Source organism: Lissotriton helveticus, chromosome 2_1 (genome assembly GCF_964261635.1).
Source record: "Lissotriton helveticus chromosome 2_1, aLisHel1.1, whole genome shotgun sequence".
Taxonomy (NCBI): Eukaryota; Metazoa; Chordata; class Amphibia; order Caudata; family Salamandridae; genus Lissotriton; species Lissotriton helveticus.
In genome coordinates this window covers 1,591,263,256-1,591,281,205 of record NC_136059.1, presented here as the reverse complement: position 1 = coordinate 1,591,281,205, position 17,950 = coordinate 1,591,263,256, and the positions used below count along the sequence as shown (strand labels likewise).

General features: G+C 45.4%; 1 protein-coding gene across 3 annotated transcripts in view; it reads left to right on the top strand.

Annotated features, from left to right (window-relative positions):
* Nucleotides 1-17,950, top strand: part of LOC144818798 (phospholipid-transporting ATPase ABCA1-like) — a 3,252,877-nt gene that overhangs the window by 3,142,531 nt on the left and 92,396 nt on the right. For all 3 annotated transcript variants that reach the window (XM_078676562.1, XM_078676560.1, XM_078676561.1), the window contains exon 49: nucleotides 12,767-13,010. In XM_078676562.1, the coding sequence (XP_078532688.1) occupies nucleotides 12,767-13,010 (244 nt within the window). The remainder of the gene's footprint in view (nucleotides 1-12,766; nucleotides 13,011-17,950) is intronic.

Below are 17,950 nucleotides of genomic sequence, written 5' to 3'. Positions count from 1 at the left end.
GGAGCAAAGTCACCGAAGACCAGCTAACCACCACCCTCGTCCAGAGCCCACCCGCAGACCCATCCGACCTGGTGCCGCAGCCCGTAACCCCCCCTTCCGCTCTGAATCCACCGGGATCATCTGCGGCATACCCCAGGGCTCATCCCTCAGCCCAACGTTGTTCAACGTCTACATGGCACCGCTCGCCCACGTCGCACGACGGCACAACCTCAACATCATCTCCTACGCCGACGACACCCAGCTGATCCTCTCCCTCACCAAAGACCCCCACACCGCCAAAACTAACCTCCACGAAGGAATGAAGGCCATCGCTGACTGGATGAGAAACAGCTGACTAAAGCTGAACTCGAACAAGACGAGGTCCTCATCCTCGGATCCACCCCCTCGGCCTGGGACGACTCCTGGTAACCGACTGCACTAGGAGCACCCCCCACACCTACTGACCACGCACTCAACCTAGGAGTCATCCTCAACTCTACCCTTTCCATGACAAAGCAGGTCAACGCCGTCTCCTCCTCCTGCTTCAACACCCTCCGCATGCTTCGCAGGATCTTCAAGTGGATCCCCACTGAAAAGAGAAGGACGGTCACCCAGGCCCTCGTCGGCAGTAGTCTGGACTACGGTAACGCACTGTACGCAGGAGCCCCGGCCAAACTCCTGAAACGGCTCCAATGCTTCCAGAACGCCTGATCCCCAACATCCCTCACCGCACCCACATCACACCCCACCTGAGAGACTAGCACTGGCTCTCCATCAACAAGAGGATAACCTTCAAACTCCTCACCCATGCACACAAGGCACTCTACAACACCGAACCAACGTACCTCATAAGCCGACTCAGCCTCTACACCCCTACCCGCCACCTCCGCTCCACCGAGCGCGCCCTTGCCAAGGTCCCTCGCATCCGAAGAGTAACCGCCGGTGGCAGATTATTCTCCCACCTCGCCGCTAAGACATGGAACACCCTCCTCATCCTCCTGCGGCAGACCGAAGATCTTCTAACCTTCAGGAGACTTCTCAAGACCTGGTTCTTAGAACAGTAGCCCCCCCCCCACCCCCAGCGCCTTGAGACCCTCACAGGTATGTAGTGCGCTTTATAAATGCTATGATTGATTTGGATTGGCTCAACTGCCTGTTCTTGGGACCATGCCAAGCAGGCCTTCTGCCTGCGATGGCGAGATGCAAACGCATCATTTTCAGCAGATGGGCCAGGAAACAAGTGAGAGGGTCATGGTTTTAAAGGACCAGGCTGGAACACATAACTTGCGAGCTCTACACGGCAGAGAAAGGGCACTGGAGGTAGTTCATTACATGACACCGCTGGCGTGGGGGTGGGAGGGATGTATGGGATATGCTCTATTGTGTGCAGTAGTTTTTTCGTTCTAAGAAATGCAATGACATTCTACTGAGTAATGATTACTGGATTGATGGTGAGGGAGGAGGAGGCGGTGACGTTCGCAGTTGTGTTTTGGGTGACTATTTTCCACTGTTGTTACGGAAAATCAATAAAAAAGATGTAGAAAATAAATCAATACATACAAAAATTAAACACAACCAGAATTCCTTCTTTTTTATTCCGTGGACCATGGGTCTTTTCTGGCGCAGCCTTTAGGGTGTAAAGGGAATTCATATAATTGGATGTTCGCTCAGTGCTTTATATTCAGACAGAAACAGGCAAACCATGCTCACTGTTTCTGAGCTGTACTAATTAGAAATAAAACACTAGCTTATAGAAATATCGGGTAAAATGAATTCCCTTTATGCCTTGAAGGTGCAGCAGGCACTGGTTCACGGCACCATATCTTATTTTGCATGAGGATATTCTGATATAGCAATCAATTCAGAATGGACAATTGAGACAGTCGCTTACCTAATATTTCGCCTTTAATCTGAATCCACCATGTTTGTGGGGCTCTAGTTTTTAAAAAATGAACTGCTTGTTTATCCATATATTTCTGCCAGCTGACAAAAAACATGATAGATACACCAAACTCCAGATTCCGAGGCAGGTCGGCCTAATGCATTTTTCATAGATTTAAAAACAGGGAAGGTTCCCACGTAGAAGTCAGTTTCCAAGGGCATAACATACTCAGATGTTCCCAACCTATATTTCAGAATTATTAAGAATTTAATTTAAGAAACTCAAGTGAAAGAAAGAACAGTTAATATAACAGCAAGATTGAGTTTCCTTTGCAGAATGTTCTCACTCAAACACATTACCTCAGGTGCTCTCTGTAAGGTCACGCATCCAATCTGGCACATGATTCACGCCTAATTAATGATATTATCACCCACTCGAGGTGAGGAACACTGGCCCTGTGCGAAGTACAGAGGGGCTTATTTACAAGCCTCTTGCGCCGCATGTCAATTTTTCTCATATTAAAAGTGACGCACCAGCGGCGCAAGGGGACTATATAAAGCCCCCCAAAAGTATAGAGATTACACTGACGCTTCGGTCCCATCTTTTCATAACTCAGGTTTGTTGACTTCCGCCATCTTTCTCTGCATTTATTACAGGTGACGAACACAAACAATTAAGACATCTAGTGGTATGAGCCCTGTTAGTTTCCTCGTCACTAATAAAAAGCGTCTACAAGGTTTCTTTAAAATTAATAAATACACGCCGTCAGAGGACTGAGGGCCCTATAAGAGCGCAGGGCCTGGAGAACAACACCATCTCTGCCCCTCCCTTCAGATGCATCGGCGAGAGGGGTTATGCATAGATGGGGGTAGTTTTAACCTGTATGATTGGTGAGTCGGTCAAGAAAATTATAATATCGTCAAAAGATAGTAATACAAGTAGTGATGGTTTATGTCAAGCTGCTAAATACCATCTCATTTGACAGGTGGCAATTAAATTGCAAATGCACTGGACCAGCAAGGAGATATGAAGTGTGCAACTTGATTCTAGTGAGACCAAGAGTTGAGTAGGCTTGGCTGGTGAACTCCTCTCCGTTCGCGGAGTTTGCAGAATTTTTTTGCACTCCGCGTAGTTTTATCTCACTCGCGCTCGTCAAAGATGAGTTGGCAAGCACGAACGGGGAAAATACAACACTAGACCACTTACCAGCGAGATTTTTCAATGCAGCGGTTGCAAATGGTCACTACCGCTCGTGTTGAGAAACCTTCTATTCGAGTTGAGGAAGCTGTCAGTCGAGTAGAACTTCTACTTGAGGGGCAGAAAGAAGCAGAACCCTCTTGCACTGTGCGGGATGCAGTTGGCGCTGATTTTACTGCGCAGGACAAATTCCTTGGGAAAAAAAATCTTTGAGAATGGCGTGCGGTAACCCACCCCACTGCTCACGGAACTCCACATAGCTTGGCAGAGGTTTTTGCCACTTCGCGGAGTGCTGCGTAGCAGAACTCCGCAAGCTCTGCCCAGGCTTAGTTAAGGGGTGGCTTTCCCTAGTGGAACTAGATTTCGGATTTCGGAGAGCATAGAGATGTTTCAAGAGAATTCAACTGCAGAGATAAATCCTTTATCTTACAGAAGAAAGTGAATGGGTTAGGGCTTAAATATATGAAATGTTACAAAGCTGAATGCAAGAACATCGCCACTGCTAGGGGTGGGAGAAATTGAAAAAATCTATATGAAAATAAATGTATTATGTAAAATATAACTGGGAGGTCATATGCATCAAAATTGTTCCTGATGAATACCTTCATACAAGAGTCAAACAAAATATCTTCTCTGGGGCATATTTATTGAATGATCGTGCATCTTTCCAGTGAAAGGGAAAGTTCAACCATAACACCCTACTTAACATTATAAAGTGCATTCCTGTCATTTCCCAGCGCAGGTGCACAATGTGCTGCCTTGTGTCAACCCATGCACAGTTGGACCATGGTGCAAGGGTTCCTGAGTCGAAGGCAGGATTGTTTTTGTGCAGGAAGTTGTCCTGTGAGGCATTTTCCTCTTTTTATGTGTGCGGCACACATAGGAAGAAGAAGCAATAAGGAGACCAATATATTTCTCCTTATTATGCCTCACCTGGGAGGCGTAGTCTTTTGAACCTTAGAAGCATCGAGAATGACGCAGCTGCACACAGTCAAACAGTTGCTGCAAGATATTTTTGTTCAAGCTAGCTTCAACCAATTACATGAAAAGTGTAAGCTGAAGAAAAACGAGATTATACGAAATACATGAAACAGAATAGTCACAATTTATGCAGAACAGCGCAGAAGTAACAAAAATAATCACCCATTGAGAATAAGGAGGGAGAAGAAAACAGTATTACAAAATGCTACAACAATGTATTGATCAAGGGATCAAGCTGATATGCGTGTGTGAGAAATTGAGTTGTTGGTTGAGGGGTGGTTGATCTCTTTTCAAACAACAGACACAATCCTTTTGAGGGTAAACCACAAAAAGTCACTAGATTAACCTATGCTTAAATCTCTAGGAGCATGGCATAAAAGCAGACAAGCTGAATTTAGAGGCAATAAGTAAGTATTTATGCAGCACTGAAACAGTATTTACGTAAAAACACAACACAAGAAAATTCCGACACTTATAAAAATATGGTAGATTTGAATACATTATTTGACACCAAAATGACAAAAATCAAATTAGTAGAACTGAAGGTATGATTTTTTAAAGTTTAACGTGAAAAATAGCTCCTAAAAGATCAAAGTGTCAACCGAGAACAGCTAGTCAATCAATCAATCAATCAGTGTTTTATAAAGCGCGCTAGTCACCCGTGAGGGTCTCAAGGCGCTGGGCGGGGGAGAGACTGGGGCAAGGGCGAAAGTTATGGCTGACTTCGATAGAGCACAGTTCTGACACACAAAGGGCCTTATTTATGAGAGGGTAGCGCTGCCGGAGCATCATTTTTTTTGACGCTCTGACGGAGCAAACCTCTCAATCATAGCTATGAGGCAACGCAAAGCCACTCTGCAGGATTTTGCATGGCCTCGTAGATATGGTGTAAGACAAAGCAGCATCAAGGAGGCATTCCATGGGCATTGCAGTGGGTTTCCCAACTAAAACCCGTGTATTTTGACACTGCCCCAGATTTACCTAAACCTGGGGCAGCACCAAAACCTCACACCTCCCCATATCAGGCGTAATGAGGAGAAATATTTGTATTTCTCCTCATTTATTCCTTTTTCTGTTTGTGCTGTAGAATGCATCGCAGATAGAAAGAGGAAAGTGCCTCTCAAATTGTTTTGTGCTGGAACGTGCCCCTTCCTGCACAAAAACAATCCTGTCTGCAACTCTTGCGTGCCTTTGTTGATGCTAGGCAGCAACTTGTGCACCAGAGCAGAGGCAAAGGAAAGGAATGCACCATATTTCCTAAATATGGGGCATTCCTGCCCTTTCACATTGGCATAGGGCAGCGCAGCAAGAAGACTTGCAGTGCTGCCCTAAGCAAATTCCTCATAAATGATGCCCAAGGTGTATTGGGCCTGGTCTCCACTTACCTTCTGCCGTAGAAGAGTCTTTTGAGAAAAATGTCTGAGGAGGTACAGTTCTGTACGGCAAGGCAGCCAGGGGTGTCTGAGAAGGAGTCGCTGTCATTGAGGAGCCACTGGACAAAGTTGCTGTGGAGATTTCCACGTTCAGTCTTAGTCTCTTTGTCAAAAGTTGAAACTTTCCAGTGGGACGAGGCTGCAGACTATAGTTCATGAGGAGCTCCAGGAGGCCCTATACCCTTCCAAAGAAGAGCTGCTAAATACGATTTACTGCTGTTGAGAAGAATCTAGCGGGAGGTACAGTAAAGTTAGGCTGACCGATGATGCACCTCGGGCAGATTGGTGAGCAGTTAGGCCCCAGTGTCCTCTCGGTTCACAGAGCACTTTTTGGCAGATAATGTTTTAAGACCCAAGTTTTGGGTTTGGACTATCTGGGCACTTTTAGCAACACATCTAGTGCTCCAAAACTATATGGCCACAACATGGAGGTTCAGGACTTACTCAGCCTGGGTCCAGGTGCAGATTTCAGATGGTTGGAGACTTTTCTGTCCCTAAGACTCTGATCAGGAGGCCAGCCAAGTAGCACTTGGAGTAAGTCTGATGGTCCTGGGTTCCCACAGAAAAGCAGATCACAAGCAGCAAGCTATTCCTCTGAAGCAAGCATGAGGCAGCAGGACAGTCCTCTTGGTGCAGTAGGGCAGTCTACTGTGTGTAGGCATGGGTACCGTGTGCACCTGTAGTGGCCTGTGTGTGCAAATTGCAAAGTAACACCCCCCCTCCCCCAACTGTTGAACCAAACAGAAGAACATTCCTGCCGCCCACCCACAGCAGACCACCCCCAACAAGGCCATGCAGAATACCCACCACCCACCCTCCCCCAATTCTAATCCCCAAACTTTATGATCTCCTGAGAGTCATACAGGTGCATTGTGCGCGGGGCCGAGGTTGCCGCACCACCAGCAAAGAGTGCTAACGCGCACTACACTGGAGACCCTCCATCAACCTCCCGTTGTACCTTGTAATGTGCATCAGTAAGATATTGGTTATGCAAAACTTGAACAATTCTATCGATCCTGAAAGCTACGTACATATGTAGATATACCCCCCGTCTTTGGACTAACTAATCAACCCTACTGCGCCAATCATTTGTCCATGCCCCCGAGGCAATTGTACGTGTCCAGTAGCCATGGAACCTGGCAGCCACAACGTTTCTGTGCCGCATTCTGGAGTCACCAAACCGGGCCACCAGGTCCCCCATTCCCCCACCTGCAACCCACCCGGTGAGAACAATAACATCCAGGCAGTCCACCAGGTTGGTCCTCGCTGCTTTCCACAACTCTTACACCTTACCGCCTCATGAAGTTAACAGGAAGAAGTCAGTCACTCCTGCTCATCCAGCTGGCTTTTCCCCTCCTCTCCGTCCGTTGGCCTGTTCGTGTCTCTACGATGTCCTCTCGACCAGCCTTTTAAAGCTTGCTGCAAGGCTCTCGGGTCTGTGAAGAGGTGGGATTGCCCCTGTCTGTTCACACGTAGTTTTGCTGGGTACAGCATTGTGTAATCCAGGCCTAGTCCGTTTGAACGGGGCGAAGTGTTTGCAGGCTTCTTGCACTCTAGCTGTGAAATCGGGGTAGAGGGAGATCTCCGAGCCGTCGTATTGCAGCGATTTCTTGTCCCTAGCTTGTCGCAGGGCTGCATCTCAGTCCCTGTAATTGAGTACCTTGGCTATGATGGGACGCGGAGGGGCTCCAGGGCGTGGGCGTGGGCCCAGTGAGCGATGAGCGCGCTCCACCACAAACATCAGGGAGAATGTCTCCACTCCGAGAAGGGTGATCAGGAGTTTTTCTACAAACCTCTCCATATTGCCCGTCTGGGTCGTTCCTGGAAGACCCGTTATTCGTAGGTTGCAGCGACGGGAACGAGCCTCCAAATCTTCTGTTTTGTCTTGTAGGGCTTGCATCAGTTTTGCAATCTTTTTATGGTCAGTGTCGAGCTCCGTTTGCGCCTCCTCGACCTCAGTCAGCCTTCTCTCGGACATATCGAGCCTTTCCGCGTGCTTGTCAATCCGCTCCGCCATTCTGTCCATTCTGTAGGTGAGGGCGTCTAGCTTCGAGCCTAAGGACGCCATGCTGTTCTGGAGACCTTTTCCCATTGCCAGAAGCATGCTTTTAATGTCCGTACCTCCTGCAGCGTCGTCTCCGTCCTGTGCGGTGCCCTTGTCCGCGCCAGTAGCGTCCTGTGACTTTGAGCGCCTTTGTTCGATGGAGAGTTTGCTCTGTGTCTTGTCGCCTCTGCCCATCTTGGCGAACCGTGCCAGCCGCCACAGGTATCTCACCCCACTACTTGTACTCGCCTCCTGCAGACCCTAGGCTGTCTATATCCGCAATAACAACATGCAGTTGCCAGGTGAATCGCATGTGAGGTCCGCGTGTTAGCTGACCTGCTTCAATGACTCAGGGCTCACACTCCGCGTCGCCGTCTGCTCAGCACTCCTGGTGGCGCACACGCTGGTCCCACTGCAGCCCCCTCGATCGACCCCAGCCGCACCGCTGGCTGAGGATTTCAGGTGAAGTGCGTTATTTAAGCTCTGCCTGGTCCTGCGCCGCAGGTAGGGAGGGAGGGGCACAGGCAGCTATCCTGGGGCAGTCATCTGCCATGTCCTCAATGGAGACTGCTCTCTGCCTTCTTGAATGAGCCAGCAAGTCCCGTGGGAGATCTACCACGTGGACGCCCCAGCGAGGGCTATGGATGCACTGCCCCCGGGCAACTCCGAGGGCTACCACCGAGGTCCTGTGTGCGTGGGCCTCAGGTCCGACTTCCCGCAATGGGACCGATCTCGGGGGCACCCTGCAGTCCCCCCGCCTCTGTATTCGCGGTTGTTCCTCCGCGGTGGCCGCCGATGATCTTCTCGGCACTGTGCCTCTTGTGCTCGTTGCCGGGCGGCGCTTCACTATGGCTCCGGGGCCCCGGGAGTCAACTGCGTGCCCCAAGGCGGCTTTCCGTCACCGGGGCACGATAGATGCGCTGCTCCCTCGCCGCAAATCCACTGCGGTAGGCAGAGAGGGGGGGGGCGCCAGGCTGCTCACCTCATCTGTTGGGGCAGGGCGATGGGCTCCTCGTTGCTCTCCGGGCCGCGATTGCGGTCGCCAGGTCCTCTCCCGGCCCTCTCGTGCGCTGAGGCCGCACGTATTGCGATGCTGCGCGGGCACGCCTAGCACTCCAGGGCGCGGTTTCACGGCCTATCACGCCACCGATCAGCTGCGGCAGTTAGCAGCGGATTCTGGGAGTAAAAATGCAAACGTCTGGCCGTCGCTGCACGGTCTCGCCGTCCTCAGTCTTGAGGGGTGTTGTAAGCACATTCAAGGCAGGTGCTGATGCAGGATTTTGAAGGATAATGCCGACAACGAGACAGAGCTCTGGGCTCAGGCGGCCATCTCGGTAGCCAGCAAGCTCCGCCCCCGCCTCTCCCTTAGTTAGAACAGCAAACTGCAGACCAGCCCCAGATCAAGAAGCAAGGATTGGTCTTTCAACCGCAGTCTCTTCAGTTGCTCCTACATTAACATAGGTTTCTCTTGACCACAGAATGGATCCAAGCCTTTTCAGTCTCAATCCATCTCTGTTTCATTCCAATGTTCAGGGGTTTCAGCTTTCATAGTTATACAGCATACTGTCCTTGAAGTTAGTTTGTGCTCAGGGGTCCCTGACCCCTCCATAAATCAGTTCTGGTTGTCTCCCTCCCAGTGTCACCCTTTGATACTGGACGTCTGGATCCTTAATCACTCAGCAGGAAATGGGTCAATTGGTTTATAGCACCAGCCCCGGCCTTTTCATCTCTCAGGCTTCTCCTCCCCCTACTCTCCAGATGCAGGGCAGCCTGGTGCCATCTCAACCCCTCCCTGGGTGAAGACCTCTCCCAGCTCCTCTCACCTTTCAGATCCAGACAGACAATCCACATTTCAGCAGAGACACACAGGAATGCTTAGAGCAAAAAACTCAGCCACTTTCTAAAAAAAAAAGCTTCTGAACACACTGTGACAAAACCACCTTTTCAGAAAGATGTGTTATGACACTGTGAGTTCATACATACTAAACTCCACCTCTCCATTATAAACTCCATTATAAACTTACAGGAAACTAGGCTAACAAACACAACACCCAGCCTCCCCATACTGTCCTATGGGCAGGATGGCCTTTCAGCAGTAAAATCCAAGTGGAGTGTTTTTCACTGTCAGGACATAATACACACCTTGGTATATATCCTGCCTTTTACCTACACTGCCCCCTGCCCAGGGATTACCTGGGACCTACCACTGGCGTGCCCATTGTGTATGTAAAAGGGAAAGTCAGGCCTGACAAGTGGTTGCACTTGTCAGGACAACATGCTAACTTAGCATTCTGCGCGCAGGCCCTCCACTGCAGGCCTGAGTTCCCTTCTCCTTGCACCTTTGCATTGCTAGCCCTGGCGCACACAATGCACATAACTAGGTGCTTTACTAGTAATGCAAACATACCAATCATGGCCAACCAATCACCATTATATTTTACATAGGGAACACTTGTACTTTGACACTGCTCAGCAATGGCAAAGTACCCAAAGCATCTAAATTGGCATCTCTATGTCAGGAAAACGGTCTAGGGGGAAAGCAAAAAGTTTAAGGAACTTTAGCCAAAAAGGCCAAGTCCTACAGGGCCGTTTCGTTTTTACTGGGATAGGTTTTGAAGCAGTGCTGCAATATCGGCTCCCAGTAGCAAAAGCAGCAAGCAAGCATTTCAAGCTCCCCGGGGCCAGGCAGTGCTTCTCCAGGGGGTGGTACAAGAAAATTGCCAGGACGGCTTTGTGTTCCCCTGTCTACTAGTGCGACAGAACTAAACTGTTGGTGATCCAGGGGACTTGGTGGAGTCCAGGGATGTCTGTGTTCAGAGGGCAATCACTGCTCAGCCAAGGGCTCCTGCTGCCTCACTGTATTCTCCAGTAGCAGAAGGGCGCAAAATGTCTATCCCCCCAGGGCGCTATTGCAGCAAAGGCCAGCTGTGCTTCAGATTACACCTGTGCATAGTCCCGTGTGACGGAAGCATGCCTGACGATTAAGAAATGTGGACAGTTTGGAGGAAACAATAGGTGTGCAGAGGGGGGTGGGATGGGGGGGGGAGACTTCGGTCAGCATTTCAAGGTTGTTTGCTTATGAAAAGTGAAAAAAACATTTCATTAATGAATAGTAATTTATTTGAATCGGAAACATCAGTGGGAGGGCGGGCGGAAAGCTTTTGCTGAGATTGCAGGCCGTCGCTAATTAAAAGTGTAATATTTCCCTGGATCTGCCACATTGAAATTTTCATGGCATGTGCCCTAATGAATTCAAACAATTTAATTAAGAATCGCCGCTTTTGTTTCCGGACACGAAACGAGATGACAAGCCGCCACTAGCCATAAACCGGTGACATTTGGGGGACGGGATGTTTATTTCAGAAATATGCAGCGGGATAAAATGCTGGTGAATTATTTCTTTTTAATCGCCTCACACTGAATAAAAACACGGCTCCAGTGGCAAACAGTCACTGCACAAATTAGATTGAGAACATTGTGAAGGGTATTGATCATCTTTTTCTTCATCCAATGTTCGCTTTCCAGATGTCATTATTTTGATTCACGCTTGTGCTGCTAAATTAGAGATGCAGTTTTCAGTGTGTTGACTGGCACCGCTCATTTGCATGGAGGAACAGAAGGGTTTAAGCTAAAACATAAATTACTGACATTTTATTTGAAAAATGCAAAAGAAGCATTTTGAGGTGTTACTCAAAAACAACGAGCCGTCTTCCTGTTCTGCCTGTGACAATGGCATTATTGCATGAATTGTTTTCAGAATAAAGTTATATTTTTCTGTTCAAGTTATGAAAAACGTGTTGTCAACCGCCTTTCCCCACCTAAAATGACTCTCACCATTACCTTATGCAAAGTTGTGAAAAGTATAATTTACTTTCATAGGTGGGTGCTCCTTTAATATTTTAGTGGTAACTATTTAATACACCTTCACAGTTTTCACAACCTTCTTTGAATGTTATGTCTTTGGGCCTCATTTAGAGTTTAATTGTCAGCTTGCCTCTTTTTGAGTTGCTATGCCATCAGAAACCCTTGAGCTCGCTGTCTGTCTGTCAGCGGCCCACCAAACAATACCTGAGGCACTTTGGGCATTGCTTAGCCCTTGGTTGGCTGTACTCTATTCCTGTGTGGCAGCAGAGGGACATACTCCTCTGCACTGACCAACTTCAGTCAACCACATTTACAGATCGTCACCTACCTGCTGGAGATTTCTGTGCCTTCAGATCAGTCGTTGCCACATCAGCTCCTATGAGGACACAGTAATTCTTTTGCGAAAAAAAACCCCCAAAAGAAGTTGATTAATTTTAGAGAAACAAATAAAAGTCACTGACACACTGGGTATTTTCTTCTAGCTTTTGGGGTCATTTATTTATTTTCCTGTTCTGAACCACTGGGCTTTCCCTGGGGCTCCCAAATTGGAAAAATATATTTCAAAATGTTTGCCTTAACAAGGGAGGATGATCTGAGGTTCTTTGACCAAAGGTCCAATGCGAGTTGGCCTGGTGGTCAAAGGTTTCCATTGGAGGAACCAGCAGAGGCACTGCTAGCAGAATGTGACAGATCGCCCAACTCTAAACAGCGCAGGCAAAAAAGGAGTTTGATAGAAGGGTACTTCTGGTGGCATGGCTCCACCAAACTCTAAATAAAGGCTTTATCTCTTAAGGCTTCTTTATTGAGCCTGCTGTTATAGGCATACCAAAGCTCATATTAGAGGAGTAATCTCTCTATTTGGCTAAATTGTCTCAAGAAGCAACAATATTTAAAATAGCTCCTTGCCTACCTCTTCGAAATGCTGTGTTTCGGTATTAATGAAAGTGAAGGTTAAATCTATTGAGCTTTTACTTTTCTTGTCCGCAGATGCGTCTAATGACCTCTTACCTGGGATCCTTGAAAGTCCATATAGTCCCTTTCACAAGATAAAACGCCAGGCAACCAAAGTTTCGCAAGAAGTGTTTGACTGCTTTCAACAGCCAGAATCACTATTTGAAACATGGACATTTGTAACCTCGATAGGGCCAGTAAATTCAATTATTTGCTCTGCTGAGATAACAGGGTCATTTGGGATCCATCGCTTATTTAAAGTTTAGAGTTTCTCACGTACCTTTGAATCTGTGTTTATGGCTGTAATGGCACTTTTAGTATTCTCACACGAATGTTAATTAATGCACGTTCGTGTTTTGAACCTAACAAAGTAAAAAGTTGAGCCATCGTAGTTTATTTGAAAGTGTCAGTTCACCATCATTGCTTTTTTTCCAGGTTTGGAGAAGGGTACACAGTCATTGTAAGAGTCGCCGGACTGCCTCCAAAGCTAGAACCAGTGGAGGCTTTCATTGAATCATCTTTCCCTGGCAGTGTGCTGAAAGAGAAGCATCACAATACTCTGCAGTACCAGCTGCCTTCAGGTCTAACCTCCTTGTCAGCCATTTTCAGTGCCTTTACTGAAAACAAAGCACAGCTCAACATTGAAGATTATTCGGTATCGCAGACAACATTGGACCAGGTAATGACAAGAGTCAAATGCCCCTTTGAATGTGTGTTTTATTCAGGAGACAGTTTATGCCTTTTCTAGATAACATAGCAAGTGCAAGAATGATAAGAGATAGCATACCTGCAATTGAGGTGCGCGCTATTAAAGACAGCATGTGACGAAGAATTGATACATCCATAAATTGTTTTCGTAATGACATATTTCTGTTTATGATTTCAGCTTAACTTTATTTTGACACCTCCCTTTCAAACTCATCATTTCACAATAGTATGGGTGATGTAATTGCCTGTCATATTGTTATATATCATGCACCATGCTGAGACATGCTCTGTCTTGGAGTGGCTCAGGAACACAATTCAGGTTCTGTAGGAAACCACTAGACCATTGGAGCTCCAAGTCTCTTGCTTATTGAGTTTTATTTTGATTATATAAAACCCCGCAATACAATTGAGCACTTGATGAGCATCTGTGTAAGATTTGTAGGACGTTAGTACATCTCAGGCCAATAATATTTGGGCATGATTGGTTACAAATCCTAAAGCTTAAATCTCTGATTGAGTCTCAGCAACATATTTGATTTCCTGAATTTCTTTAGAGATATTTCAAGACTTTCTGTTAATATTAGGCTTAAATGGTGTAGGCATGAGACAGAGTGGATGAGAAAGGAAGATCTAGTTGAAAAGAAGGTGAGAAATGATATTACGTAAACACTGAAAAGCAGAAGTAAACCAAGCAAGCATTAAGGAGTTTTAGCTTGCTTGTTAGATGATGTTTTAGTTATGATGGCTTTTTTTCACATATATTTCCATATTTGCGATTTGGTGATTCTATTTTGAAGCTTTTTCAAAATGTGTTTGGGGAGGGATTTGCTATTTTGTATATAATGGCACTGACCGAGAGAAGGCACACATAATTTCCTATAATGTCTGCCCAAGCAATGAAATGGTTCTCATGATTCACAACCATATTGATTGGAGTCAAAGGGGTCTGAAGTGCAAGTACACATTGTCATAGAAATGAGAATGACGCAAAAGTGAGTTTCCCATTTCGTGTTACCTAATTTATTTGGAAAAACTAAAATAACGAGAATTTAAAAAAAAAGTAAATTCATACACACAAAAATATAAAACGTAGTATATACATAGATGTTCAAGGGAAACAACAGCCAAACAAATGTAGTTAGAGTTTATCTACACCTAAGATAGTACACTTCTCCAGGCAGATTGAGCAACTGTACCCACTTATAGAAGCATAGTTATTCCTGCGGGAGAGTATGGTTGGAGTTTACAGTGCGTGAAATGTGACCTGCCCTTTAAGTAAATAGGGTGATGCAGGTTGGTATACCTCTTTGGGAGATTTCTCTGTTTGGCTGTTCAGGGAAACTTGACTGTGAAGAATTCTATAAAGAAGCAGAACTACTGAGTTATACTTGAATTAATTTAAGAAATTGATGCAAAAGCTTATCAGACCCCCTCTCGTCCAAAGCAGAGGCTTTGCCTGGCTTGAGTTATTATCTAAAAAATATATTAAACCACAAAATTGTAATGTTTGTAAAACCAAAACTCAGACCTGTGAGAGGCTTTTGTGGGGTACACGTCATAAATGGGATGAGGGGGGTCGTTATCTAGTATTATAGTGATACCTAGTGACTTCTAAGGTTACCATATTGCTAGGCCTGCAAATGTTTATTATTTCTTTTAGTTGTTGATGGTATTTTGACCTCAGCACACTCACGAAATGTCTGTGTATGCTGAGGGTCTGGGAAACGAATTGAGATCCAGACCTGCGATTTGAGGTCTGCGAGAGCACACCAAATGCACCCCTCCTTTTTTGGGAGTGTCCACTTTACTCTGCAGTGGTGAAAACAATGTATTACATATGGAGGAACGTTGTGTTCTTACCTGTGGCCTGCATGGGGAGAATGACCAAAATTGACAGGACAAAATCAATGAAGCATAGGAAGATATGTACAATGAAGTGGCGGAGCGTGTCGTTAACCTCCTGGGCTTAACGACACGCTCCGCCAGTTCGGAAACACAAGGCTGCACCATATTTACAAGAATGTGGTGCAGTCTTGCATTTCCCCCTGCGATGGTGCTAAGTTAAACAACTTAGCGCTAACACAGGCTCTCTTTCACCAGAGTGCAAGGGTGTCTGTGTGCAGGGGAGGATTGGTTATGTGGAGGAAAGTGTCTCTTCCTTCACATAAACAATCCTAAAATGCCATTTTGTAACTTTCATGTGTGCTGCTTCATGCAGCACACATGAAAGTTACAAAATGGCATTTTTTTAAAAAAGGTTTGTTCATACCATGGCATTTTGCTTTTTCCATGTCTGCTGCACAAGGAAACATACATGGAAAAGGCAAAAACGAGGAGAAATAATGCATTTCTCTCGAGGAGAAATAATGCATTTCTCCTCGTTTCGCCAACCTAAGACCAGGATTTTCCTGGTCTTCATTTTGGTACTGCCTCCTATGTATGCCACTCTTGTAAATAGGGGGCACCTTCAAATACAATGGGTTTTGCGGTTGAACGCCCACCACAACACCCACTGCATGTCCCTTTCACGCTAAACATAGCGTGAAAGAGTGCCTTATGTTCAAGGCACCGTTAAGCCACATTAAGTGGCTTAACTCTGCCTTGTACATAAGGCAAGGCCCCTAGCGCGACGGAAACGTCACAAAAAGTGACTTTCTGTGGCGATAGGGGCTTGTACATGTGCCCCATAATCTCTTGACAATGATGAGTAATATAGTAAGATATTACTCATATACACCTCAGTTGAAAAAGTTATATGTATAACTGGCAATATAAGAATAGATGAATTAAAAACAGTTAGGATAGTTATTGCAATAAATTATCCATACACATTCCTAGGTTATTCTACATATCAAAGGGCAATGAAGTGCTTCAGTCTGTCTAAAATGTTAATCTTTATTGAGCATACAATTGCCCAAATTTAAAGGTAAATATTAGGGATATTACAAATATCAAAGGCATAGATTGTATTTTCTCCAAATCAATATTGATTTTCACTTTACACAAATGCATGCAATTCATTATAGAATGTATTTATCATTCTGAAGAAAGAGCGTAGGCTGTCCTCTGGTAAGAAGTCTCCTACATATATTTGATAAAAGAGATGATCATCTAAATATAGACTCACTTTATGCCAACCAAGAAAAAGTTTTAGAATGAGTTTGTACCTATGAATACCCCCACTAACTTTTTAGGAAACACCTAACACCAATTTATTGGAGGTGGAAAATGTTTTTGTGGCCTATTTGCAATACCTTTGTAAGCCAAAAGTCAGATGAGCCTTAAAGTAGTTGTGCTTCACTAATCTACATCACTCTAAAAAACAAGAAAAATTCAAAGAAAGCAGGAGATATCTGTGTAAATTACAATTCATTGCCTTATTGTCTAACGTATTGTTAGTCAATCTCATTAATAAATGGTAGACACGAGGTTAGTGATGCCAATTTAAACATCCTTTAATACTCTTTATTAAGCTCATTGCATAAGACGTACATATAATACAAGTCATTGCCTGTGGAAGTTCTAATGCTGAACTCCAATCATTCCGGATGTGAAGAAAGGTGTTAATACTTTTGTTTACCCTAAAAGATAGCTAAGCAATGAAGGCTGGCTCACTGCATTGAATCTCAACAGATGAGCTAGAATAAACTGACCAAGGGCCCAATTCACAGAACTAACTTAAGACAAAATCCTAAACTTACTACCATTTTGGTATTCACAGAAGGCACTTACTCATTTTGGTATTCAAAGAAGTTAGGAGTCCTAACTTTAGGACTCCTAAATGCCCTCTGTGAATACCGAAAGTCTTAAAATTTGGAATTTTCTCAATTTAGTAGTAGTAAAGTTAGGACTCCTAACTTTAGGACTCCTAAATGCCTTCTGTGAATACCGAAAGTCTTAAAATTAGGATTTTTTTTCAACTTTACTACTACTAAACGGCCTTGCCCCACAGACTATTGGAGAGCGCTCTATTTTCTTCATCCAGTGTGACTTGCAACTCTACCCTGTCTGGCTGAGCTGGGGTGGTAGGCAGTAGTTGTGGGTCAGAAGTTCCTTTCCCGTTATCAACCTTGGTTACCGTCTGATAAAAAGGGGGCACTTACTGCCCTCCTAAATGCCACACTGTCTTTCTGTAAAGCCACTGTGTGAAGAGTTTCCCATGCTTCCTATCCCAAGATGCACTTTCTGTTCGTGATGGCCCGCTTGTACTCTACTTTAGCCTGTCTCACCCTGTTAGGGGATCTAGGTTGCCTATGCAACTCCTGTTTCAGGTTAGTGTGTGCTTGTGTGCATTGTTTATCGAACCACCCTTGTTCTTTATGATTGTTGCGGTGTTTCACCGATAATAAACTCCTGATCTCAGTACATATAACTAAAACATAATGTACAATGCTATCACAGGAAGATGTCTCATTCAAACAGATGTCAAAAGCTGGTTTACTATTCTTAATTACTTTAGTAATCACAGCATCAGGGTCTACTTTAGACCATTGTATGGAGTATCCATTAGTTTTGCTCAATTCGAGGTTGCCTGTTAATGGATGATTTTGTTTGACCTTCTTAGGTTTGCGTGGAGGAGGTTTAATCTCCAAACAAAGTGGGAAGTGATCACTCATTGGATTGTCACCAACCTTGAAAGAAGAGACCCTAGGTGCAAAAGAGCATGAGACTAATATAAAATTGATTGTAGACGCTAGTCCTCTTCCATTAAAAGTGCATGGAATGGGTACAGGGGGGGTTAGTAGATAATTCACAAAACCCAGATCATTAGTATGCACAAGCTCATTGAACAAATCACCCAACGGTGTGTGACAGAAGTGGGTATTACGCACCCTGCCATCATCCTCAATTCCACATATTCTAATATTAACCGAGTTACACATAGCGCAGTTAAAATCCCCCATCAAAATA